General features: G+C 41.7%; 1 protein-coding gene across 1 annotated transcript in view; it reads left to right on the forward strand.

Annotated features, from left to right (window-relative positions):
* ARHGAP12 (Rho GTPase activating protein 12) overlaps window positions 1–26,017 on the forward strand; it is a 207,735-nt gene that overhangs the window by 130,467 nt on the left and 51,251 nt on the right. The window contains exons 3-6 of the mRNA XM_068235694.1: window positions 6,959–7,216; window positions 17,037–17,177; window positions 21,953–22,033; window positions 23,457–23,537. Of these exons, the coding sequence (XP_068091795.1) occupies window positions 6,959–7,216; window positions 17,037–17,177; window positions 21,953–22,033; window positions 23,457–23,537 (561 nt within the window). The remainder of the gene's footprint in view (window positions 1–6,958; window positions 7,217–17,036; window positions 17,178–21,952; window positions 22,034–23,456; window positions 23,538–26,017) is intronic.

A 26,017-nucleotide genomic window follows, 5' to 3' on the forward strand; every position in this document is an offset into this window, starting at 1 on the left:
GTTTGTAAGTGGGTGACCGCCTGTACATTAAAAAAAACAAAACCCTTTGTTTTGTATGAATATGAAAAATTCCAATTAGCGTATCAGCAGGTGTCTGTCGAGTAACTGTGTGGTCTGAGCTTGGGATAGTGTGAATGATGTGTTATGGATTTGCGTGGAGTAATGATTTTCTTACAATGCAGTTATATTTGGATTAAATTGAAGTACTGTGTATGGCGGCAAGAGTTAAAAACACATTAATTATCAAAAGGTGTATAAAGTCCTAGTAGACAATCCCATGACTCAGTTGTTGACTTTGTCCTGCACAAACTGAACTGGATGGTGCAGTTTTTGATGTGTTTTGTGCTGCTGTAGAGACTGCCCACACTTGCTGGATAGTTCTAGTTGTTTTGTACAGCAGATGAATGACAAGCATTTCAATGTGAGCTCTGTGGGGGCCTCTAGTGGGTAATGGTGGAACTGAGCTTTGAAGGTCATTATGTATGTTAGCCTTACTAGTTAACCAGAGGTGGTTTGCAGTGTTGACAGGTATGCACAATCTTTTATGACTGTTCCCAGATAATAATCAATAAACCCAGATTATTGTGAGGAAGTGTTTTATTCCTTGTGTGCTTTCCTTTTGCTTTCCTGTAAATTAGTGATAAATCTATTCATGTTAAGCTGATGTTTCCAAACTCATCAAATTGAAGTTTACAAGTCATTGGAATGAGAAAAGAATGTTCACATCTTTCCAGGCATCAGTTTTTTATTTTCTTGACATGCTTTAATGTTCATAACTCTGAATCAATGTGGTGAACAGTGTTCTTAAAGCAGAACTCTAGCCAAAACTAATTTTTGCCCCAAATACTGGAGGGCTGGCATAGAACCTCTATTAAGGTTCTAAGGGCTGGTTCAGACGGACGCTTGCAGAGCGTTTACTGCCAGCGTTCGGGGCTTGGCGTTAAACGCTCCCATTCAAGTGAATGGGAGCGTTTGTACCAAGCTTTTATGCGCGTTTGCACGAACGCGGCGTTCGGGGTCCCGATTTTCACTGGCGTTCAAGGAGCCCCTGAAAGCTACATGTTGCTTCCAGGGGCGGTTAACCGCGACGGGTAATGTCCCCCTAGGGGAAGAAAAAACGCGACCGCATCCGAACGCAATGCGAACGCTGCTGAAAGCCCGAACACATTGCAACCGCGACGCCAACGAACGCGACGCCTCCAAACGTCCGTCTGAACCAGCCCTTAGGATTGTTTCAATTTCAGTGTCCCTGTTAAGGTGCCCATTAACGGTACAATATTTTCCTCTGATGTGATCAGCCAATCAGATTTGCAAGCTTGTAAGTAATCGGGAGTTAATTATCAATTGTTCCCATAAATCGATTGATTAGGGCACTTTCTCCTTTCAGATTCAATCATAAAATCCATCAGTCTGATCGACCAAATTCTACATTCCAATTGACCATAGAATTGTGTAATGTCGATTTTGTTTCCCACCCCACATACTGTGTTTTTCTGTACGATTCAATTGTAAAAATATGACTAAATGATAGCATTTGAGGAAATATTAAAATATTGTCCTGTTAATGGGCAACTAAAAGCGGAATTTTAACCCAGGATTGAACTTCATCCCAACCAATGGCTGATGCCCCATTTCACACAGGAAATCTTTACCTTTTCCCGAACAGATCATCAGGGGGGTTTTTGTGGCTTATATTGTGGTGAAACCCCTCCCACAGTGTGATGTCATGACCATGGTCCTGAAAGTTTCCTTTCTGTGAACCTCGTTGCATTGTGGGAAATAAGGATTGTTTACAACTGCCAAGCAACCAGTATCTCCCTCTGTGCATATGAATATCTATAAAAAAAAAAAAAAACCTTTCAGCCGATTGCAATGTTAGGGGGTGTGGTTATAGTTAATGGCAGTTGGTGCTGTTTAGCTATTTTTCATGTCTGCCAGTAGTAAAGATGAATACCCACAAGCTCATTGTGGTTCAAACAACAAAAACAAATTACATGGCAAATATAAATCACTTCTTGATCTCTCCATTTTTTTTAACATCTCACTTTGCAATACATTGATACTATTTTCCCCCAATTCTATTTTTTTTCCTGGAAATACTATTTTTCGATAACGTTCCTCTTTAAGGGAGATACTTATTACTTCCTGTTGCTGATTTCTAGAAGTACGACCCATCGATGATATGATTAACAAAAATAATATCTAGGGACTACCTAACGTATCCAATTAGTGCATTTCCTCAGTTTACCCTTCTACTCCATAGATTTTGTAAAATACAATCGAGATTGTATCGCCCCAACTCAGCAAAACGCTGACATAACCTCCCCCCACCCCTCCATGGCTAGAGCGCGTCAATAACCTGAAGGCTAGTGATGCTTCTATACAGTCTTTGCCCCATACTGCCACACGAGATAGAGTCCTGATCCCTGACGAAGGACATGCCCTGTACGTGTGTAAAAGGATTTACTTCCTGCTGTGAACTTCTTCCTCTCAAGGGAGCTCAGGAGCAAACATAACCCTTTAGTGTCTGCAGCAGGTATCATGTTACACAGAGATATGAATTTTGCAGGTATACTCATTTTCAGACTTTCCAGAAATAAAGATGTCAGCCCCTATGAAATAGACCCCTCACTCTTCATCCCTGCCCAGCGAGGTGAGATGAGTGTAGAAAACCAAAGTTGCTGAGTTGCAGAACATTGCAGAGGAGATAAGTAGAGGAAAGTTTATTTAAGGGTTTTTTTTTTTTTTTTTTTTACTGAGGTTCTAGTTCAGTGCTCAGTCCAAAGCTGTAACAAACGTTTTGGCTGGAGTTCTCCTTTAATTTGCACTGTGCCTGGCAAGAATAATGTGGTATGGGTTACTGCCTTATCTCTTATTGATTAAAGTAGAGCTCTGCTCAGAGAGGGGAGACATGCTGTCCTTACTCAAAAGTTGTGATGGAATTCTGCCTGTGCTGGAAGATCCTCCTGTTCTGGTGAGGAGGGAGAGCGTGTAATGCACACAGCTCAGAAATAAAGCTCTGTGACATTTTTCCTGCTTGTCCTGTCTCTGTAGAGTTCTACTTTAAGTATCTATGGCTTCATTTTTTGATATTGGCAATACACAGAAGGTGCAGATAATGTTTAGAAGATGGACACTGAGCATTTTCAGAATTAAGGGACATTTTTCTGAGCTATTTTAACCCCTTAGCAGCCACTTTACTTAAGAGGTTTGCAAGTGCTCCAGCCCAATTTATTTCAGCACATTTTTATTTCTTATTTGTTACATATCCTTGCTTCTAATTAGTACTGCTGTAATGTGTATTTATGGCCACTTGTCACCAGGGGGCAGTGTGAGACAATAACAGAGGACTTCTGCTTTCAGTTTCTATATTTTCTGCTAGAGAGAGATAGCAAAGCATTCTAAGAATTTACAGCACAGCGAGTTCTGCCGACTGAGGTCAAACGTGGTGCACTTATCTCAAACTAGATAACTCTTTTTTTGAAGCTGCTAATGGGTTAAACCTGGTTTTGCCAATATCAAATAAATGACTATTTTTATTTATATGATTAGCATTAATTATATAATTTTAAAAAAGATCTCCAGTCATAAGTGGAATCTGCCACATATGACAATTTTCTCTTTCCAAAACTTCCTAAGGTCTGTTGTTGTTGTGCATCAATGCCAGCAGTGGTTCCCTGACTTCCACTGGAGCCGCAGTCATCTGAATTTGGCTACAAACATTTTCCTGAGCTTTCATGAACAGGATCGCTCCTAATGAATATCTGTGTTTGTGTTAAAATGCAGAGCAATCTACCCTGACCCCCCTCTACAGCTCTGAGAAGCTGTGCTCTGCTTTTCAGCCAAATGATTGCTGTCACCACACCGATGTAGGGGAATGTCAACCTCTAAGGGCTTGTTCACACTATGAGCGCTTTCAGTTTTTTTTTAAAGGGACACTTAAGCCAGAAAAAAAAAGTTTCTCACCTGGGGCTTCTACCAGCCCTCTGCAGAAGTCCTGAGCCCTCGCAGCCACTCACTAATCCTCTGGTTCCCCGCTGCCAGCTAGTTTCGTTTTTGCCGACAGGCCCGGCCACGCGTAGCTTTCCCTGCATTCCTGACTGCAATTAGCGCTATTGCAAGCCACAACGCTTACAAAGATACGCGTTGCCACATATCTATTGGTAACGCGGCAATGCGTATTTTTGTACGCGCTGCGGCCCGCAATAACGCTAATTGCAGTTGGGAATGCGGCGAAAGCTACGCGTGGGCAGTCCTGTCGGCAAAAACTAAACTAGCTGGCAGCGGGGGACCAGAGGATTAGTGAGTGGCTGCGAGGGCACGGAACGGCTGCAGGGGGCTAGTAGAAGCCCCAGGTGAGTAAAACTCCTTTTTTTTTTTTTTTTTTTTTTCCTGGCTTAAAGAGACTCCGTAACAAAAATTGCATCCTGTTTTTTATCATCCTACAAGTTCCAAAAGCTATTCTAATGTGTTCTGGCTTACTGCAGCTCGTTCTACTATCACCATCTCTGTAATAAATCAACTTATCTCTCTCTTGTCAGACTTGTCAGCCTGTGTCTGGAAGGCTGCCAAGTTCTTCAGTGTTGGGTTCTGTGATGCATCTCCCCCATCCGGGCCCCTCTCTGCACACTGCCTGTGTATTATTTAGATTAGGGCAGCTTCTCTCTTCTCTCTTATCTTTTACAAGCTGGATAAATCCTCCTCTGAGCTGGCTGGGCTTTCACATACTGAGGAATTACATACAGGCAGAGCTGTCTGCACTCTGCAGGAAGAAACAGCCTCACACTTCAGTGGAAGATAGCTGCAGGGGAAAAGAAACACACAAATGATCTCTTGAGATTCAAAAGGAAGGGTGTATACAGCCTGCTTGTGTATGAATGTATTTTCTATGTGTGGACATACTGTACATCAACCTACTTCCTGTTTTGGTGGCCATTTTGTTTGTTTATAAACAAACTTTTTAAAACTGTTTTTAACCACTTTTAATGCGGCGAGGAGCGGCTAAATTGTGACAGAGGGTAATAGGAGATGTCCCCTAACGCACTGGTATGTTTACTTTTGTGCGATTTTAACAATACGGATTCTCTTTAAGTGTCCCTTTAAGCACTGGCGATTTTTAGAATTGCTTGTGTAATGTTGCTCTATGTGAGTGTTCTTACATGAGGGTTGAGCTTTCTTTCAGAGCACAAACGCAGGTCCTGCACCACTTCCTGAGTGTTTGCGCTTCAGTGCAAGGTATTGGAAAAACGCTAAGCGCTCTATAAAAAGCGCTTTGAAAAGCGATGTTGTGAGCGCTTTTGCTCACAATGTATATTAGCTACATTCAGTTCCAGGTCAGAGTTCACTTCCTGATTGTCTTCAGGAAGAAAAACTCAAATCGCCCATCAAAAGCGGTTAGAAAAGCGCTTCTAAAAATCGCAAATTGATCTAAAAGCGCAGGGAAAGGCACTCACTTTAGCGCTCAGAGCTTGCTAATATGAACAAGTCCTTAAGCTGGCCATACATTGTGCAGAACTCTATTTTGTTTTTGATCATTATATGATCGATATTACCATCTATATAACGACCAACTAAAGATGAACATTTCAGATCAATCTTTCCACAAATTATCCATTAAAGGAAACCCAAGGTAAAAATAAACTGATGAGATTTATTATCTACACATCGGTGGTGATGGAATGGAGCTTTCAGGACAGACCTGCCACAATCTAAGCCTGCCATTTTACACCTTGAAGAAAACCTGAGGTGAGAGGGATATGGAGGCTGACATGTTTATTTCCTTTTAAACAATGCATACTGCCTGGCTGTCCTCCATATCCTCTGCATCTAATACTTTAAGCCATAAACCCTGATTAAAGTGAACCAGAGACGAAACACCCTCATGTATTTTACTATATATATATATCAGTGGGAACATTAGAGATGACTAATGACTCAGCTATAATGATTCCTGAGCAAAGCCAGACTGAATGCTCAGTCAGGGATTTTATCAGGGCTGCTAACAAGCAAGCTGAACAATGAAGAATGAAACCAAGAGCAAGGTAGGTGTTTCCCCAATGTTCCCACTGGTGTGTGTGTGTGTGTATATATATATATATATATATATATATATATATATATATATATATATATATATATATATATATATATATATATATAATATTATTATTATTATACAATATACATGAGGGTGCTTCGTCTCTGGTTCATTTTAAGCATGCAGATCAGATGTCTATGACAAATCTTTCAAGTTTAGCTTCAGTAGTTTGAATTAGATCCTACTGACCAGAAAGATCAGCAGCACTGCCAGGCAACTGGTATTGTTTAAAAGGAAATAAATATGGCAGACTTCATATACTTCTCAATTCAGTTGTCCTTTAAATCCAGCGATCCTGCTTCTGTGGAGCATCATTTTATGCCATTTCAACAGACCTAACGAAACTAAATTTGGCAGGTTCCTAAAGCAAATTTGTCACAAATCTGCACAGTTGAAACTGAGCATAAGAAAATTCATAATCTATTTTCTTTCATGCAACCCATCAAAGAGATCAGTTGTTCCAGAGACGTAAGCAGCTTAAATAAAATGCATAGTTCTTTCTTGTGTAATTCCTTATACTGCCCTTACTCCCTTCCAAGCCTTCCTATTGGCTTTTTCACCTGGTGACAGCCATCACTGACCAATAGGAAGCTTGGTAGCTCAACACTGTTGGCTTTGGCTTCAAAGACTCCAATAACTGATCGTTTTGATGTGTGGTTTTCATTGAAAGTTACCAGATTATTTCTTCTTATGCTGTTTCTGTTGTAGAACTGTTACACATTTTCTCATAGGCATTTTCACTTTGACTGGACTCTGTTCTCTGCTTGGGTATATTGGGATGGTGAAAGGGTTGCATAATTTCTCCTTGTAATTCCTCACCAGTAATTGGTAACCTTTCCTTGTGGTGTCTGTTCTCTCCAGTTCTCTGTCTCTCCTGCCCCTGTGAGGTCTGACTCTCCTGTGTATGCAAACCTACAAGAACTGAAGATCTCTCAGTCCTATCTTCCCCCACAACCCAATTCTCCTCCTGTACAAATTACCGGGGAGTGGGAAACGCACAAAGATAACACTGGACGTTTCTATTATTATAATAAAGCTACGCAAGAACGGACCTGGAAACCGCCACGTTGCACAAAAGACTCTTTTAGGGGAGAGTCAATGACTCAAGCAGATCATGAGGTAGGTCCATGACTTTAAAGGAAATCACGACACACATGGGTGTGCATGCTGGAATTACATGAATGCCTACTTCACAAATATTGCATTTTTGTTTGATTATGAAAAAAATTTTTGTTGGCTTAAGAATTTCCTGTGTGACCTACGGCACATCCATTAGACTAAATGGCATAGGATTGCAGCTACTAGATGGTTACTCTAGTGGATGGTTACTCTAGTGCAGTGAGCGGCAAACTTGGCTCTCCAACTGTTAAGAAACTACAAGTCCCGCAATGCATTGCAGGAGTCTGACAGCCACAGTCATGATTCCTAAAGGCAAATGCATTGTGGGAGTTGTAGTTCCTGAACAGCTGTAGAGCCAAGTTTGCAGATCACTGCTCTAGTGAAAGTTAATATTTTGGCAATGAACAAATGCTGGTGGGTTGAATTCTTGTGTAGCTTCTTTTATTTTAGACAAAAATCAGAGGAAAGAACCCAATTGGGTGTAGTATGTTAAGTTAGATAAATGAAGTACAATGTATAGTTAGGAGCAATACTCACAAACATGGGCTACCACCAAGGCAACCACTGTATAAGAAGATGGGGAAAGAAAGCTGCCCCCACCCAGGCCAAGAAGGCACTCCCTGCAGGAGGAAAATAGGGGATGTACCCCTCCACCAAGGATGGATTATATAGGAGAGAACAGAGGCGCCAAACGGATAAAAGGGGTTTTAAAGGAGCTTAAAAGCCAAAAATTTGGTAATTAGAGGAGGCAGTGATGGACTTACCTCCTCCAAGCAGACACAACACGACTGTACATTCAGTCTATTTATTAACGAACTCCAGATAAAACAAAGCAACGCGTTTCACGGGTCAGTGCCCGCTTCCTCAGGCAATAGAAATAGGAGTTACAGCATCTAGCAAAACAAACAACACACGGCACCTCTGTCACAGAGGTGCCGAGTGTTGTTTGTTTTGCTAGATGCTGTAACTCCTTTTTCTATTGCCTGAGGAAGCGGGCACTGACCCGTGAAACGTGTTGCTTTGTTTTATCTGGAGTTCGTTAATAAATAGACTGAATGTACAGTCGTGTTGTGTCTGCTTGGAGGAGGTAAGTCCACCACTGCCTCCTCTAATTACCAAATTTTTGGCTTTTAAAGAGAACCCGAGGTGTGTTTAAAGAATGTTATCTGCATACAGAGGCTGGATTTGCCTATACAGCCCAGCCTCTGTTGCTATCCCAAACCCCACTAAGGTCCCCCTGCACTCTGCAATCCCTCATAAATCACAGCCGTGTTGTGAGGCTGTGTTTACATCTGTAGTGTCAGTCTCAGCTGCTCCCCCGCCTCCTGCATAGCTCCGGTCCCTGCCCCTGTCCCTTCCTTCCAATCAGCAGGGAGGGAAGGGATGCAGGCGGGGACTGGAGTTCTGCAGGAGGCGGGGAGAGCAGCAGACTGACACTATAGAGATAAACACAGCCAGCTCTGACAAGCTGTTTGTCAGCAGCGTGGCTGTGATTTATGAGGGATTGCAGAGTGCAGGGGGACCTTAGGGGGGTTTGGGATAGCAACAGAGGCTGGGCTGTATAGGCAGATCCATCCTCTGTATGTAGATAACATTCTTCAAACCCACCTCGGGTTCTCTTTAAGCTCCTTTAAAACCCCTTTTATCCGTTTGGCGCCTCTGTTCTCTCCTATATAATATTGTATCCACCCTGGGTGGAGGGTTGCGACCCTTTTCTACTATCTACAGAGAGCGACTTCTTATTCCTGAGTGGGGTCAGGATAATCTCCCCACCTGCCTTTACAGTGGTTGCCTATTGGTGACCCATGCTTGTGAGTATAACAACTATTACTCTTTGTCATTATCTCCTTTGTCAATACATACTACACTATTGGGGCTCTTGGTGTTCCTCTGTTTATCTCATTACCAAGGATGGATGCTGATACGAGACGCAAATAGAAAATAGCGGCGCCAACGTAGGATAAAATTCATAAAAAACAGTTTAAAGGGAGATAGAGGTGGATTTACCTCCAGGTAACAGGACAAAAGATCTTCAGATTTCAAATAAACATCTCTTTATTCTCAAAATCATAAAAATACAGGAAAAAAAATGTCACTGCGACACGTATCTTGGCACTACTCCACAAATTTGTGGAGCATCTGTCTGTCCAAGTGATAAAGCTTGGCTCCTGACCCAAATATGTTAATCAACAGCCATATCGCTGGGGCGCTCGTGTGTTCGTTTGCACAATTGTGGAGGTGGATCAGTTAATCGCTGTGTCTGATCCCCGATCCAGCTTCAGGTGGGTACTTGGCTTTATTGCAGCCTATGCAAGAGCTACACAACTATTCAACCAGCTGGCATGAACACACAACTGAGATATTGATTTTCAGTAGAGCTACTGGTAAAAGTTATTGGATATTGCAGAAAGGGTTTGGATCTGTCTTTTATTTGCCATCTGTGTCTCTGCTGCAGAGGTGCACTCCCTAACATGGGCAGCAAAGGGAACAGGGATGACCAATGAGATGCAGATATTTCTGCAGCTTGAAAATGGACCAATCAAGTCCAACCCAGGTTTAAACGGATTGGTCCATTTTCAAGCTTCATAAATGTACATACAAATTTACATAATCCTGCATGAACTTGGAAATATTTGCATCTCATTGATCATCCCTAAAGTGGTAAACTCATCCAGCAAGGCACAGGCGGCTAAAAAAACCTGCCAGGGGTTTTGACCCTTGCCGGCTCTATTCTAAACTAAGAAATGCAGTTGCTGTTTTGGAGACTTTTGTAAAACCTGTTCATAACATTTTCAGTTCTACATTTGTGTTTTTTAGTATATTTTTTTTATTTTACCTTTTTCTGTTTTTAAGGTTAGTTATGTCAATACAGTTTAGTGATTTTTTTTTAATAGAAAGACGATTAATTTTACCAGAATTACTTTGCTGCCACTGGTAGATTATCCTGTTTTACAAGCTTATTACTTTGAACAGGGAGAGGTCAACAGAGTTCAAAAACAAAGCTAAGGAAACATATAAAACACCCTTCAGTTCACTTGTGTCATTCAGCAAGTCAATAAATAGTGTAATTACTTGAAACTTGTGTTGATTTTGAGTTCAGCTCCTAAACCCTAGGTGGAAGATGAAATTAAGGTTGCAGTGGGAGTGGTTGCTCTGGTAGCTGGTGGGTAGGATGAGAGCATTTTTAGAGGAGATAGAGGGTTACAGTAGGTGTCACCATAGCTAATTTTCTTTATTTTGTCTGCTTCTGGTCTACGGAATAGGCAGTGGGAATATTTACGTTTATATTAAAGGAAGTCTGTACTAAGAGTGCTATCTAGGCTGGCTGACTTTACTTATAAAAATCGACTTGCTTGGCAATCCCTTCTCTCTATTTATAAGTTCCTCACCAAAAACAAGTATGTAGATTAAGGCAATCCTAACCTGAGGCAAAGCTGCTTAAAAGTAAGCACATGGGTTTGGTTCATGGTGGATCCACATGCCTCTTTGCATTGTCAGTTCCTCACCTCATTCTCCCTGGTTCCCGTTATCACTACTTGAGGAATTAGAATTAATGTCAAATTTTAGAGTCGAAGTCAAATTTTCAGACAGAGGCAGGCTAGCTCACATTGCCCTCCTCTTTGCTTCCTCGTTCACTACTCTGTAAGGGACAGGGAAAAGGAGGGAATGGGAGAATAATAGAGGCAGCAAGTCTTCCTCTTCCTGTCTGAAAATTTGACTTAGATTCTAAAATTTGACTTTAATTCTAAGGAGTGTTTACAAGAACCAGGGAGAACGAGGAGAGGCGCGTACAATTAAGTAATTAGTATGCTGCTCAGATTCGATCAGTGAGAGATCTGCCTATTGGTCGATTGGCCACCAAAATCGCTTGATATATGGGTACCTTAATTGTTTAGTCATATCCAGTTGTGAATTTAAAAGAACTGGATTTTAGTGCAGATAGTTTAAAGTTTAACTGTCAGGCATAAAATCAAAAATCAATTCTTTATTTTTATCTGGTAAACCAGTAATAAGGATGCTAACCAGGCAATCCAAAAGTTAAAATCTCTATTACTGTTCTTGTTTATAAATGATCATTCCCCAGTTTACCTGACTCTTATTTGGTACGTTGCCGCACAAAGGAAGTTGCAGTGCATGCTGGGCTGTCCTTTTTTGCTTCTCTACATTAGTTAAGTCTGAGGGGAAATAAAGAAGCAAAAAAGGACAACCCAGCATGCCCTGCAATTTCCTTTTTGCGGCAACGTACCAAATAAGAGTCACGTCAACTGGGGAATGATCATTTATAAACAAGAACAGTAATAGAGATTTTAACTTTTGGATTGCCTGATTAGCATCCTTATTGTTTACCAGGTAAAAATCAAGAATTGATTTTTGATTTTATGTCCGACAGTTACACTTTAAAGTGTACCTGAGGTGAACCTCGGATCAAAAAACACATAGCTGAGAAGAGGGAAGCCTCTGGGTACTGATGCTCCCCACTTATGCTCGCGGCCTTCCACAAGCGCTGCCATATTGCACCTGTGCTTGGGACTGAAGATGTGCGAGTAGCCAAGATCATCCAGAGGGTCCCATTGAGTGGGTCCGGGGGTTATGAGGACACGAGAAGCCTCTACAGCAGGGGTGTCAAATTCAATCACAGAAGGGGCCAAGTTAAAACCTAGTCAGGGGCCAAACTGCAAGATGTTAGCCTTCACTTCCCCCATTTATTTATGTATTGTATTTATAAAGCTCCAACATATTACGCAGCGCTGGGCATTAATTTAGATTACAGACAATATTTAGGGGTGACATACAGCAATATGACAATACAGGAATACAAGAAAAACAGATCACACAGCACAGTATGAGTACAAGCTAATGCTTAGTCAGTCACTGGATGGGAGCATGAAGATTAGGCAGTTTGAGTTCCCCCATAGTCTTTTTGGTAAGCTGAGGTGGATGGGAAGTGGGGTGGTGGGTGTGGGGCATTTACCAGGCACACAAGGGGGGTTGGGTCCCAAGAGGGGGTCCCATGCTAATTTCGCTGGGGGGGGAGGGGGGTTGTTGCTGCACCCCAGCTTAAACTGACAATTTTCAACCAGAAACACTGTCACCAGTGTGCTCATCTGGCAGTGTGCTGTTTTTGCTACTTACAATGATGCACATTTCAAGCTCTGAAGGGCCACATAAAATGGCTAGGAGGGCCGCATTCGGCCCGCGGGCTTTGAGTTTGACACCTGTGCCCTAGAGTATCCAGAAGCTCCCTCTTCGTAGTTAAATGTGTTTTTTTGACTCTAAGATTCCCTAGGGTTCACTTTATGTTGTAAAATGGCATCAAATGTTTATCAAATCACAGCAGGCACGTGTACACAGCACACAGCTCTTGGTTCTCATGTAGGGCCTTAATTGTAATACACTGAACAGAGGCTAGCCTCTTTTTTTTATATACCTGAGTCACCTGTGAGATTCAGTCTTACCTACAAGAGTTGTTTAATCTGGTGTGGTCAAATATGTATGATAAATTGAACAAAGAAATACCTTTCACATACCTGGGATTAACCATGTGAAAATCATTTAGTTACCAGCTTGTCACACAGATGCCCTCTGACCGGATAACAGTGGCAGCTAAACGCCAGGGATTTGTCGCAATACATCCCCGCCTGTTTCGAACTCTCCCCTGGATAACACTGCTAGCTAGAGAGAGTTTATGGATGTCTGGGAAAACAGATTGTGAAACGAGGAGCTCCTGGGTTTTTATGATGACACTTTTTTATACAGAATTTTAACATCACTTAGTGGCTACCTGTTTATCAAATAAATATTTTTTGTAAGAGTCAGATCAGAGGCCAACAGCAAGAAAAAAAATGATGATATGATTTGTATGTGTAGTACAGCTAAGAAATAAAACATGAGGCGCAGAAACATAAGTCTAATATTGTTTCCAGTGCAGGAAGAGTTAAGAAACTCCAGTTGTTATCTATGCAAAAGAGCAGTAAAACCTTAAACCGGAAACTGTGAGACATGTTGAGATAAGTGCTTCAGAAAACAGGACTGTCTTTGACCCAATAAGATTTTTTGTATAGGTAACTGAAGTTTAACTCTTTCTTTACTGGAAAACAATGAGGCTATTCTCTTTGCAACTAATGTTTTACTTTTTAGCTGTACTACACATACTATTCATTGTCCCATAAGTTTATTTTCACTTCAAGTTTGCTTTAAAATGGAAAAGTTGAATGCTTTGCTGCAAATTTTTAACACTGAACCTTCAAAAAGCCGCATTTAGAAAAAAAAAAGCTACATACATACACACGAGATTAATCCCAGCCAAGGCGGCCAATAAAGTCCGCCTCATACAAGAAGCTAACGTGCACTTATGGTGTGTACAGCATGCCGACTGAGAAGCACCTGATCGTGTTCTCTTCCATCTTCACCCCACCCAGGTGAAGTTACTCCATCCTGCAAGCCCAAGGGGTCGATCCCTGTAGTAGTTGATAGCCTAGGTTCTCAACATGTGCTACGCGTACCCCAGGGGGAACTTTTGGTGGTTCCAGGAGGTACTCCAGCTTTATATACTTACCCAAGAATAACAAATTTAAAGTTTTCAAGTAAATTATACATTTTATTTAACCTCTTGAGGACCGCGGTCTTAATTCCCCACCCCCTAGTGACTAAGCCATTTTTACTAAATAGGCCGCTGGTAGCTTTAAGGACTCGCAGGACCGTACAACTCGGCACACAAGTGATTCCCCCCTTAAAGAGACTCTGTAACAAAAATTGCATCCTGTTTTTTATCATCCTACAAGTTCAAAAAACTATTCTAATGTGTTCTGGCTTACTGCAGCACTTTGTACTATCACAGTCTCTGTAATAAATCAACTTATCTATCTCTTGTCAGACTTGTCAGCCTGTGTCTGGAAGGCTGCCAAGTTCTTCAGTGTTATGGTTCTGCTATGAACTCCCCTTCCAGGCCCCTCTATGCACACTGCCTGTGTGTTATTTAGATTAGGGCAGCTGCTCTCTTCTCTCTTATCTTTTACAAGCTGGATAAATCGTCCTCTGAGCTGGCTGGGCTTTCACATAGTGAGGAATTACAGACAAGGGCAAAGCTGTTTGCAGGAAGAAAAGAGCAGCCTGAAACTTCAGTGCATGAGAGATGCAAGGGGAAAGAAACACACAAATGATCTCTTGAGATTCAAAAGGAAGGCTGTATGCAGCCTGCTTGTGTATGAATGTATTTTCTATGTGTGGACATACTGTACATCAACCTACTTCCTGTTTTGGTGGCCATTTTGTTTGTTTATAAACAAACTTTTTAAAACTGTTTTTAACCACTTTTAACCAGTTCACCCCCAAGGGTTTTTATCCTAACGGACCAGAGCAATTTTCAGTTGTCAGCGCTCCTCCCTTTTATTCCCTAATAACTTTATTACTACTTATCACAAGAAAATGATCTATACCTCGTTTTTTTCGCCACCAATTAGGCTTTCTGTGGATAGTACATTTTGCTAAGAATTTTTTTATTCTAAATGCATTTTAATGAGAAAAACAGAAAAAAAAAGAAAAAAAATCATTATTTCTCAGTGTTCAGCCTTTATAGTTTTAAAATTAAACATTCTCCTGTGGATAAAACAAACACGTTTTATTTGCCCAGTGGTCCCGATAATTAAACCGTTTAGATTATGTCCCTACCACAATGTATGGCGACAGTATATTATTTTGAAATATAAGTGGTTATTTTTCTGTTTGTTCTGGCCATAATTACAAGCCCCTATGTAATAAATTAAAATTAATTTTCCCCCATAAAATATAGAATAAAAAAAGCTGAGTCCCTAAGGTAACTATTTTTTTTAAGCTGATTTTTTTTTTTTACAAGTGTTTTTTTTGGGGGGGAGGGTTGGAAGTGTAATTTTATTAATGATGTGTATATACTTGAAAATGTATGTATTTTGTAAGTGTAATATACTTTTTGGCCACAAGATGGCGCTGGTGAACACTCATAGGACGTGTTCACTTTTTTTTTTTTTTTTTTTACACACTTTATTAAACTGTTACATTTCCTGTTTATGTGAATGGACGTAGCCGCTGTTCGCGGTCACGTCCATTCACTCCAGGCACTGCGATTGGGTAGAGGACTGTTCAGTCCTCTTCCCCAATCGCCCAGCACGGGATCCCGACGGTAATGGCGGCGGTAGCGGCGGACACACGGCGGTAGCAGCGGCGGGAATGCGCGACGTATTAAAACGTCATGTTGCTGTTAATAGCGGTAAGCATGACGTTTTAATACGTTAGGATGGCGGTAAATGGTTAATGCGGCGGGGAGCGGCGAAATTGTGACAGAGGGTAATAGGAGATGTCCCCTAACGCACTGGTATGTTTACTTTTGTGTGATTTTAACAATACAGATTCTCTTTAAAGTGGATCCGAGGTGAACTTTTACTCATTGCATAATTGTGTTCCTTTCCTATTGTTTATAGGGCATTCCTCAAGCCAAATACTTTTTTGTTTTATTGCTCTAATTCCCTATAAACTATAAACAAGCCTCGCCCACAGCTCCTTTTGTGCCTTGGCAGTGTAGCGAGGGCTTATGGGAGCTCAGTTTGGGCAGGAGGAGGAGGTGTTACTAGCCATTGATTTTCAGAGGCAGAGGGGAGAAGGAGGAGGAGGGGGGATTAGGATTTTTTCACAGTCTGAGTGCTCAAAATAAGCCTGCCTCTGTGTAATGTTTACAAACAACATGGCTGCTGTCATTGTATCACAGGAAGAAATAATCATTTTCTATTAAAGCTGTTTGCAGCTAGATTTGCTGTGTAAACTATCTAAACTTTAGATAAGATATATAGACAAGTTACTTGTTCTAGTTCGTTTTTCATCTCGGATCCGCTTTAAGCCCACCAGTTGTTGTTGGTGGAGTCTAATCACTCCCAGGATGTTTGTTTGTTTTTCAATAAATCTTTCCTTTTTTTTTTTTTTTATTATTTTTTTTTTTTTTAATACATTTTACTATTTATTTTTTTATTATCCCTCCCTCCTTCCCCCTGCCAGCCAATTACCTCGATCGGCTGTGACAGGCCTCCGCTTATCACAGCGGATCGCTTTAGTGCCTCCCAGGGGACAGCGGTGTCACACAGCTGTCCCCAGTACAGCGCCGCTGTACAGTGTTATTAGACGGCGTTTAACGGTTTAGCCGTCTAACAGTCTCCTAGCGGCAATCGCCACTGGGAGGCTGGTGACGGAGCAGTCCTCTGCAATCTCCGCCCCTAGCACTTCACGCCAATCGGTGCGGAGCAGTCGTTAGGCAGTTAAGCAATACCAGTGTTTTAGCTAATTAAAAGCAATAGTAAATGCTTGAAATTGTTTAGAACCAATTCTCATGTAGTACGATTAAATATATATTTGTATAGGGGTACTTGTGATAATATTTACTCTGCTAGGGGGTACTTGGTGAGTACAGGGTTTTAAAAAGGGGTACATATCAATAAAATATCACACTGATCTATAGAGTGTAGATAGCTTACTGTTTGTACTTTATCTCATTTTGGAGACATCAATGCCAAACAGAAACCTGTGGTCAGTATAATTGAGTCTGAAGTTGTAATAATTATCTTGCTGCTTCTTTATTAGTATGTGAAGGCAGACCGGCTCCTTGCTCTGCATGCCTTGGAAAGAATCCATACTTTCCATGAAGCACAGTTATTAATCTTTCTCTTTTTTTAATAATGCAATTAGCAAGCCTTTTTCCTTTTGCTTATTATATCCGAGCTGTTGCAGATGAAGGATGCGATTCCTTTCTGATGATGATCCGCTTTATTCTTTATGCTCAAACTTTTCTGACTCTTTCTAGCAACTGACTTCAGAAGAAAATTATCACAACACTCATGAAAACCAATCAGATAGTCAGTACGGCTCTCCTCCCAAGGGGTGGTCGGAAGAACTGGATCAGCACGGCCATACCTTCTTTATCAATGACCAAACCAATGAGAAGGTAGATCTGGGATTCTTTTCTGTGCTTAAGATTGTGTTTATTTAAAGGGAACCTGAAATGGCATGTGACATGGTGAGATAAACGTGTATGTAAAGTCCCAAGCCTACATAGAAGTGGGTTGTTCTCCTTTTGTTCTTTATTTTCACTGTAAGGGGCATAACTCTAATAACTACTGGCAATTAAGGTTTTAAAACTCTGTGTAGCAGAAACCGATGACATGCCCAGCAATTCAAGATTTCTACATATGGGGACTGAATAATATCTTAAAAAAAAAAAAACCTAAAACCTACCCTTTTTTTTTGACAGACTAAAGGTGGCCATACATCAAGCGACTTGGCGGCCGATCGTCCATCCAAATCGATTACTATAGAAAAAAAATCTGTGCCGCCAAGTGCATGCCCGATCGGCAATGTGACTAATTTTGGGACAAAAATTGATTGCATTCTCGATCGCGCATGCTGCAAGATGTTGCACGGTGGTAACGGCATGCAATTTCCTGATGAACAGGACAAAACCCCCAATGCTGCCCCCCCCAATGTAAATGGCCCCCTGGAGCCCTGTGTAAAGGATAGAGTACCTGTCCGCGGCCTCTGCTTGTCCGCTGGCTTTTGGGCGCATTCCCCTGCGCGTGTGATGTCATATACGTGCGCCCTTATTAGGAAACCATGTGCGGCACGCGTGTATGCAGAGATGTAATCCCGGAAGCAGCGGGGGACAAGCGCAGGCCGCGGACAGGTAATGTATCCGGGGGAACATTTACGTTAGGGGGTCACAGCGGCAGATGTGTCGCACAAGGCCGATTCTGGATCAATTTCAGCATGAAATTGATTGGGAATCGGCCTGTGGTGTATGGGCAACTTGACAGATCTCTCTCATCAGATTCGATAAGAGAGAGATTTGTCTTGATCGAATCTGCCCATCATTGCTAGATGTATGATGACCTTTTTAAAAGCATATTGTAACCTTTAAATACAAAATAAGACTATGGGACTCCAGGATAGTGCAATTATTTAGTAGTAGGACTATAGATGCAGTTGTTTATCTCATCAGTTCATTGTCACTTCAGGTTTGCTTTAATGATTGTCTTGGCTCAATTTGTCTGTCTGGTGTATGACCTTCCTACTCTGCTGCAGTAATTATCCATTTTGTGAGTTCATTTAATTATCACAAATTACTCTTTAGCTCATGAGCAATTCAAAGTGGGTGTGGTCCATTTTATAATGATTCAAATTAAACATTGTAATTTAGTTTTAAACCATGCAAGATGCCAACCTGGCTTCTCTTTATACTCTTTAAGTATAACTGTGACTACTATGTCTAAAATGAATGCCCAGCATTTACTGAAGTACAGGTAGTCCCCGACTTACGAACGCCCGACTTATGAACGACCCACCGATATGAACGGCATGGATTCTCTGTTTCCATGGGAACAAGTAAAAAAAAAAGTTTTCAAATTTGGATTTGTAGTTTTTGAGAAAATAGATTTTAAAAAAAGATCAAAGAAAAAATGGCTTTTAAACTTGTATGAACAGACACAGAGGGGGACACTGGAGGCACAGAGGAGGTACAGGGGACAGAGATGGCACAGTGTTCCGACTTAAGAACGGATTCAGGTTAAGAACGAACCTACAGTCCCCATTTCGTTCGTTAACCAGGGACTACCTGTATAGAATTGGGTTGTGGTCATGTGATCATGCCTACAGGAAACTGCAAGGAGAACAATACAATATTAACAGATGATGAAGTTCTCTCCCAGTCAGCAGCTTTGTGTAGGCATAATCATGTGACCACAGCCCATGAACAATGTAAGTAAGGTTCTATATATATTACTAAATACTTTTGAATGCAACAAGTAGTGCGGGAAATTTATTTTAAACAGTCCGTGTGGTAACTGTACCTCTGCCTTAAGCCAAATCAAACAAAAAATTGAACTAGGCAAATTCTCAAAACAGCATAGTCATTTGTTTAATAGTAAATGTTACATTATAGATGTGTACAGGGGCATAATTGCAAATCATGAAGCAGCCTTAGTAAGTGTGGTGACAACTTGCATGCTAATTTGCTGAAAGTTGTGTAACAAGGCCATTTTGACTGACTTCATCTAAAACAAGTGTGGCCCATATCAACACTTGCTATGGGGGGGGGGGGGGGGGAATGTTGTAATGTAGTTCCTGGCTAGAGAGACTGCTCCCCAATGGAAGCAAGTTCCTCTAGTCCTTTTCCCAACCACTTCAGTTTAAAGGACACATACAGCTTGATAAAGAGGAAGTCTTGAGAAATTTAAACGTTTTTGAAGCTATTAAGTTTGAGGGACAGAATCCTTTAAAGAATTAGAAATATTATTCCGACTCAATCATCAATGAAAGCAGAATTCTTCCTAATACAGATGTTCATTATAGACTTGCAAGTATGATGTTAATTCATGTAGACAAAAGGAATGGAGGGGGTGAAGAGCAAGAGAATGTCTGCAGCGGGGGAGTAAAACAGCAATCAGTCTGGAAAATCCAACCTGGCATATCGCTTATCCTCCCACCAGGGTCATATGCAGACATGCAAACATCATACGAATGGATGATAGTTTTGCCATCTGATTGCTAATGATGTGATCAGGTAACAAATCTAGATAAAGGACTAGGGCTGTGAAGTCTGTACAAAAATCATCCAACTTCTCAGTTTATGAAACCACCGCCTCCAAGTACCCACAATTGCTCCGACTCCACAGCGATTGCATGGCTATGGAGTGGGTGCAAAAATCATCTGCTTCCTAAGTTTATGAAACCACCGACTCCAGGTACCCTAAATTACTAAAAATCTTGGACTCCACAGGCCATGCACAGTTATGGAGTGGGTACAAAAATCATGCGACTCCAACTCCTCTGTTTATGAACCATCCAACTCCAGGTACCCAAAAATTGCTCCGACTCCACAGCCCTGCTAACCTATAATTCTGAAGGACAACGCTTGGTGTGCTTGCTTCTTCCTATGCTTGGTGAAGTGTTTCTGAAATGTTGGTATTAAAAAGTACTGACTTCCGCTTCTGATTTGGTATTTTTGTCTGTCAGTATCCCCGAGAGCCTCATTAGCACTCCGCAGTACTCAAATAGGGTTTGTGGAATGAGGGATTCAGGAGGTCACACAGAAAAGTGGACCTTTGCAGAAATCACCAAGTCGATAAGGAATTGCAGCCCACCGTGGAGGTGCTGGATCAGTGTGTGGTACAGAAGAATCCAGAAGATCCGCACACACTATGAACCAAGCTCAATGTTTATTCAAGCATAGTGACACCGTTTCATTCCATCAACCAACGATTCGTTTCGGGGCCCCGTGGGGTTCTCTTTGTCAATGTAACACACACAGAATGGTGACCATTGACATTACCTTGACAAAGGGGACCCCACGGGGCCCCGAAATGAATTGGCTGATGGAATAGAACTGTGTCACTATGCTTGAATAAACATTGAACTTGGTTCATAGATGTGGGGATCTTCTGGATTCTTCCTTGCAGAAATCATGTGTCGGGGGGAAGCTGAGGGCCACGTGTGACTCATCACCTGCTGGTGTGGCCTCAGTGACCACTTATGTAGGCTGAGGTCTGGAAAACCTGGGATCTTCCAGAAAGAGGGAAAAAGCACAGGAGAGATCAGGAGCCCCTTACGGTGTGCTATGTGAGACTCACAAAACCTGGTTGCAGTCTAGAATTATGCTAATTTATTCTAAAAAATCTGTAGCAAAATGGACTATCATCATCTTGTAGTTAAAGCATTTGATTGGTCCTTTTTCAAGCTTCATACTTTGCACTAAACACCTTTTAGGAATATGGGGGCAGAAAAATGCCGATAGACGTCCGCTGCGGGTGTAAATAGTTTTGCACTATAGCACCTGTAGACATCTGTGGTGTATGGAAGTAAAAGCACAGAAACCCCTATAGATGTCTGCGGTAGTTTAAGGCCTGTACACACTAGGCTGCGTTTTGTTTTTATAATCGCAAATCCTTTTTTAAAAAAAAATGAAAAACGCAATGAACAGTACACAGTGGTGCGATGCCATTTTAGAAAATCGCAGTGACTGCAGCTTTTTGAGTGCTGCGTTTGAAAAATTGCATACAAAAATGTGATGCAATTGTGTTTTTTTTCAAGGCCAAAGAGACCAGGAGACCTTGCAGCTTCCTGTCAGAGGACTTTTAGCCAATCACAAGGACAATGCAAATGCATCGTGAAAAAACACAAGCATGCGATTTTAAAATCACACTGAATGCGATTTTAAAATTCCGTTTGTAAATCGCCCAGCGTAACCTCAGTGTGTACAGGCCCTATGGGTTACAACTTGTGCACACTATCCATGTTTCAGTTCAACATTTCCATGGAATAGCCAGGTAGCTCAACGGTGATGACCCAGAACTACTAGGAAAGTATTAGGGGCTGAAGAAACCAAAAAGCAATCTCTCTAAAAAAAACAGTTTTGTCTTCTTCAAACCAAAAGTATTTCCAACCATTCAGTTACATAGTTATTTTGGTTGAAAAAAGACATACGTCCATCGAGTTCAACCAGAGAACAAAGTACAACACCAGCCTGCTCCCTCACATATCCCTGTTGATCCAGAGGAAGGCGAAAAAACCCTTACAAGGCATGGTCCAATTAGCCCCAAAAGGGAAAAAAAATGTAGGTGAGCAAGAAAGATTTCCCAGGAGTTCCCTGATTTTTTTTTTTTTTTTTTTTTTGAAGTGTTATTTTAACTTCTTGTATGTGATTTTCCTGATGTGTGGCTGTGCTTACAGTGGATCAAGCACGTGGATGAGCAAGGCAGACCCTATTACTACAGCGCCGATGGGTCACGTTCAGAGTGGGAACTGCCAAAGGTAAGGAAAGCATTGTGGCTTTTCATGCATGTAAGGTGTTATTGTACTTGCGTTTACATAAAATGTCTTTAAATGGGAGCTTGATTGATAATACAGTGTACATTGCATGACTGAATTTTAGCCATGTTTTAAAATACTGTCCTGTCATACCGATTGGAGCAGTAAAGGCAGTTAGTCTAGTCTGTGTCTACACGTTGCAAGCAGATCACTGTTTCAATCATCTGTACCTATAGACACCACATTAAAGCCGGCTGAGGCGGCCAATAATGACTGCCTCAGCCTATAATGTGGCGTGTGTACAGTGGCCCCAACCACCGCCCAGCAAGTGATCCACCAGGCGGATCAATTTGCCTCAAGCAACAGCCGATACCTTTACATAGTTAACAAAGTTACTTGGGTTGAAAAAAGACATACGTCCATCGAGTTCAACTAACTCGCCCCATCTACCACGTGACGTAATTTCGACACTATTCCACCGGCCCCCCTCTCCCTGCATAGCAACAGAACGTGTCGTCAGCTGTACAGCTGACTCCGCATCTGTACACCCCCTGTCCCTAATCCCCTTGGGCGAAATCGGGTTTGTAGCTGACGCGTACTGTTGCTATGCTGGGAGGTCGGAGGGACGACGGAAGGACGTGTGTGTGGCGGGCAGCGTCCTCAAAGAGGTTGAGTCTATCCGCCAGGCGAATTGTTTGCAGGTTGGAAGTCGCGACTGCCATACACATGCTTGTATTATTGTGATCATTTTCGGCCGACGTTAGTCAAGTGTTTGTACAAGCCTTTAATGCTGGGAATTATGGTTCGATAGATAATTTCCGACTGGTCCAATCGGATTTTCTATTGTTTTTCTGATCGATTTCTCATAGAATGGAATGGAAATCGACCAGAAAATCGATCGGATAGTAAATCTGTTGAGAAATCTCATCATATATTCACAGCATAAGAGGCTCCCACTGATTATAAAGTGCCCTTGTGTACCTTCTTATCTCTCTGCAGATCATGATCAGATCTTCAGCAAGCCAAGCATGTCACACTGGTCACTCATGAGCCAGTTTGTACTGAAAACTGTCGCATGCTAATACCGTAAAATTGGGCTGAAATCAATAATGTAAGTTACTTACGTTATTGATCAGCGTCTTAAGGTGGATATACGCATGGCGATTTTACCCGTCTGTACCCAGCAGATTTGATTACTGTGATCGAATCTGCTAGAAATCAATACCATAAACTATGCCCGATTGATTGATTTCCATCCAAAATCAATCAATTAGGTCACACAGGCTGGAAAATGTGGTCGATTACCCGCGGGTCTGGAGTGTGTTTCTAGTGGCGTTCGATTTGGCGACGGCCGAGTGTTGGCAGCAGAGTGTGTATGTTACCGGACCTCTAGTGTTTGAACTCCAGCTTTTGTCATATGACACAGGGAGAGAAGACACACGGAGGAGGAGCCCCGCGGCATGGAGAAAGGTCACCAGACTCTGGAGGAGGCGTACCAGCGGGACAGGTGAGAGCTCTGTTGCCTACACCTGGGGGAGCACCGATGTGGAGTGCAGGATGGGCAGGCGGAGGCCGCTCCACAGGTTTTCAATCGATTTCATGGGGAAATTGATAAAACATCTGCTGTGTACAGTGTGTGGGCAGCTAATAGAGCCCTCTCTGTTCAGATTCTATCAGAGAGGGATCTATCTGATGGTCGTCTAGAAGTGTATGGCCTGCTTTATTGTACATCATTTAAAGAGGAACGCCAGTGAAAATAATGTAATAAAAACGTGCTTAATTTTTACAATAATTATGTATAAATAATTTAGTCACCGTTTGCCCATTGTAAAAATCTTTCCTCTCCCTGATTTACATTCTGACATTTATCACATGGTGACATTTTTACTGCTGGAAGGTGATGTCACTGGAAGGAGATGCTGCTTGCTTTTTTGTCAGTTGTAAACAGCTGTCATTTTCCACAATGCAACAAGGCTCGCACAGTGTGATGTCACCACCATGTGGGAGGGGTTTCACCACAGTATCAGCCATACAGAGCCCCCTGATGATCCGTTTGAGAAAAGGAATAGATTTCTCATGGGAAAGGGGGTATCAGCTACAGATTGGGAAGAAGTTCAATTCTTAGTTATGGTTTCTCTTCAAAGCACTCCTGAACAAGCATAGGAAAAAAAAAAACATATAGTGGTATGTATATTTGCCTGCAGACACTTCTTCCTACGGGTCTACCTTGGTTCCCCCAATACTCGACACACCCCACTGCAGGTTTGACCAACAGGGATACAGTTGCCCACCTACATTCACAACCACCTGTGCACTGTGGCATGCGCAAGCTCACAAGCTGCGCCTGCTCTGTGCACAGGAAATAATGCTGAACTGGGCATATTTGAGCTCACTACCATGCATGCCCAAGGAAAGGACATGCTTGGCTTGTGCATAAGTGCTCATTTACAGTGGCCATGAAGAAGAGACCTGCAGGCAAGAAAGAGACCCATGCATGCTCAGTTCAAGTGCACTGCAGCCACCAACGCAAGCACTTATGGTCCAGTGCCAGGAGAAGAGCAATGTACCAGTGTAACCAATGTACAGTATAACTGTTGGGCATAAAATAAAAAATCAATTCTTAATAGTTATCTGGTAAACGAGTAATAAGGATGCTAACCAGGCAATCCAAAAGTTAAAATCACTATTACTTTTCTTGTTGATAAATAATCATTCCCCAGTTTACCTGACTCTTAGTTGGTACACACAAAATTTGGTACACAAAAAGGAAGTTGCAGGGCATGCTGGTTTGTCCTTTTTTGCTTCTCTACTTCCCCTCAGACTTAACTAATGCAGTTTGATTTGCTGAAGCCTCTTTCCCTTCTGGTTTCCCCTCCCACACCTCTGTTCCTCTCTGACTGGCCAATATTTCTCATGCTGAGACAATGCACTTTCTATAGAGAAGGGCGGGCAAATCAGGCAGAGGAGAGTAAGGGAGGAAATTACATCAGGATTGGCTTCAAAATAGCCACAGTTAAAATGGGAAATACTAAGAAGGATTTTCTATTTTTTTACTGTAGTAAAATCACTAAAATCACAACGTGGACAGTGCATCTACATATGTTATGTATGTAGAGCAAGTACCGGTATTTATCTACTTATATATGTGTGTTTGTTTGTGTTTGTTTTTCTGAGATAGTGTGGCTGACAGCTCCTCTTTAACACTAAGTTAATGGTAACCCCTCTATACCAGCTCTGTCATTGTAGGAATTAATGGCAAAACTTATTTCAGATTGCTTGCATGTATGCTTGCAGAATATATCAATGTAAAACAGTTCTTTCTCCGGGTTGTAAATTCCTAAAAAATAGTCATAGTTCCCCCCCAAAATATGTAACGCACCCCGATTCTTTTTCTAAAATACATGCCCCACAATTTTTTCCTTTTTTTTTTACTTGGTCTGAGTGTCTTTTCCTAACTACAACTAACTGTGCAGTGCTAGCGGGATTGTGGGAATTGTTTACCTATTTTCAAAAGATATTCATGGCTGCAGTGTTGGTCCTTTGGCTGTTATAGCTGTAATGAGAATACACGATGCGATTTTTCGGTCGATTTCAGCAGATAGATGGTTTGATAGATAATTTTCGACATGTTCGATCTTACTTTCGATCGTTTTAACGCTCAATTTCTCATAGAAGTGAATGAAAATTGATAAGAAAAGATAAGAGAATCGAGCGGAAAAATGAATCGACAATCGTTCGAACAGAAAAACGAGCGAAAAACGCAGCGTGTATTCCCAGCATTAGTTACCCGTAACAAGTGCGCACATCTACTACTGGAAAAGGGCTTTTGAAATGAAACTAAAAACTAAAAATTTTGACAAATATCAGCATAAGTAAGATGGGCCTATCTTTCTTATATAAAAGCTAAAGCACGTTCACTGGTACCCTAAAAACTGCTAGTCACCCACTGAGGAAGGTTCTACTGCCGAGCAGTCATTCCAGATCCAT

This window comes from Hyperolius riggenbachi, chromosome 5, assembly GCF_040937935.1.
Source record: "Hyperolius riggenbachi isolate aHypRig1 chromosome 5, aHypRig1.pri, whole genome shotgun sequence".
Lineage (NCBI taxonomy): Eukaryota > Metazoa > Chordata > Amphibia > Anura > Hyperoliidae > Hyperolius > Hyperolius riggenbachi.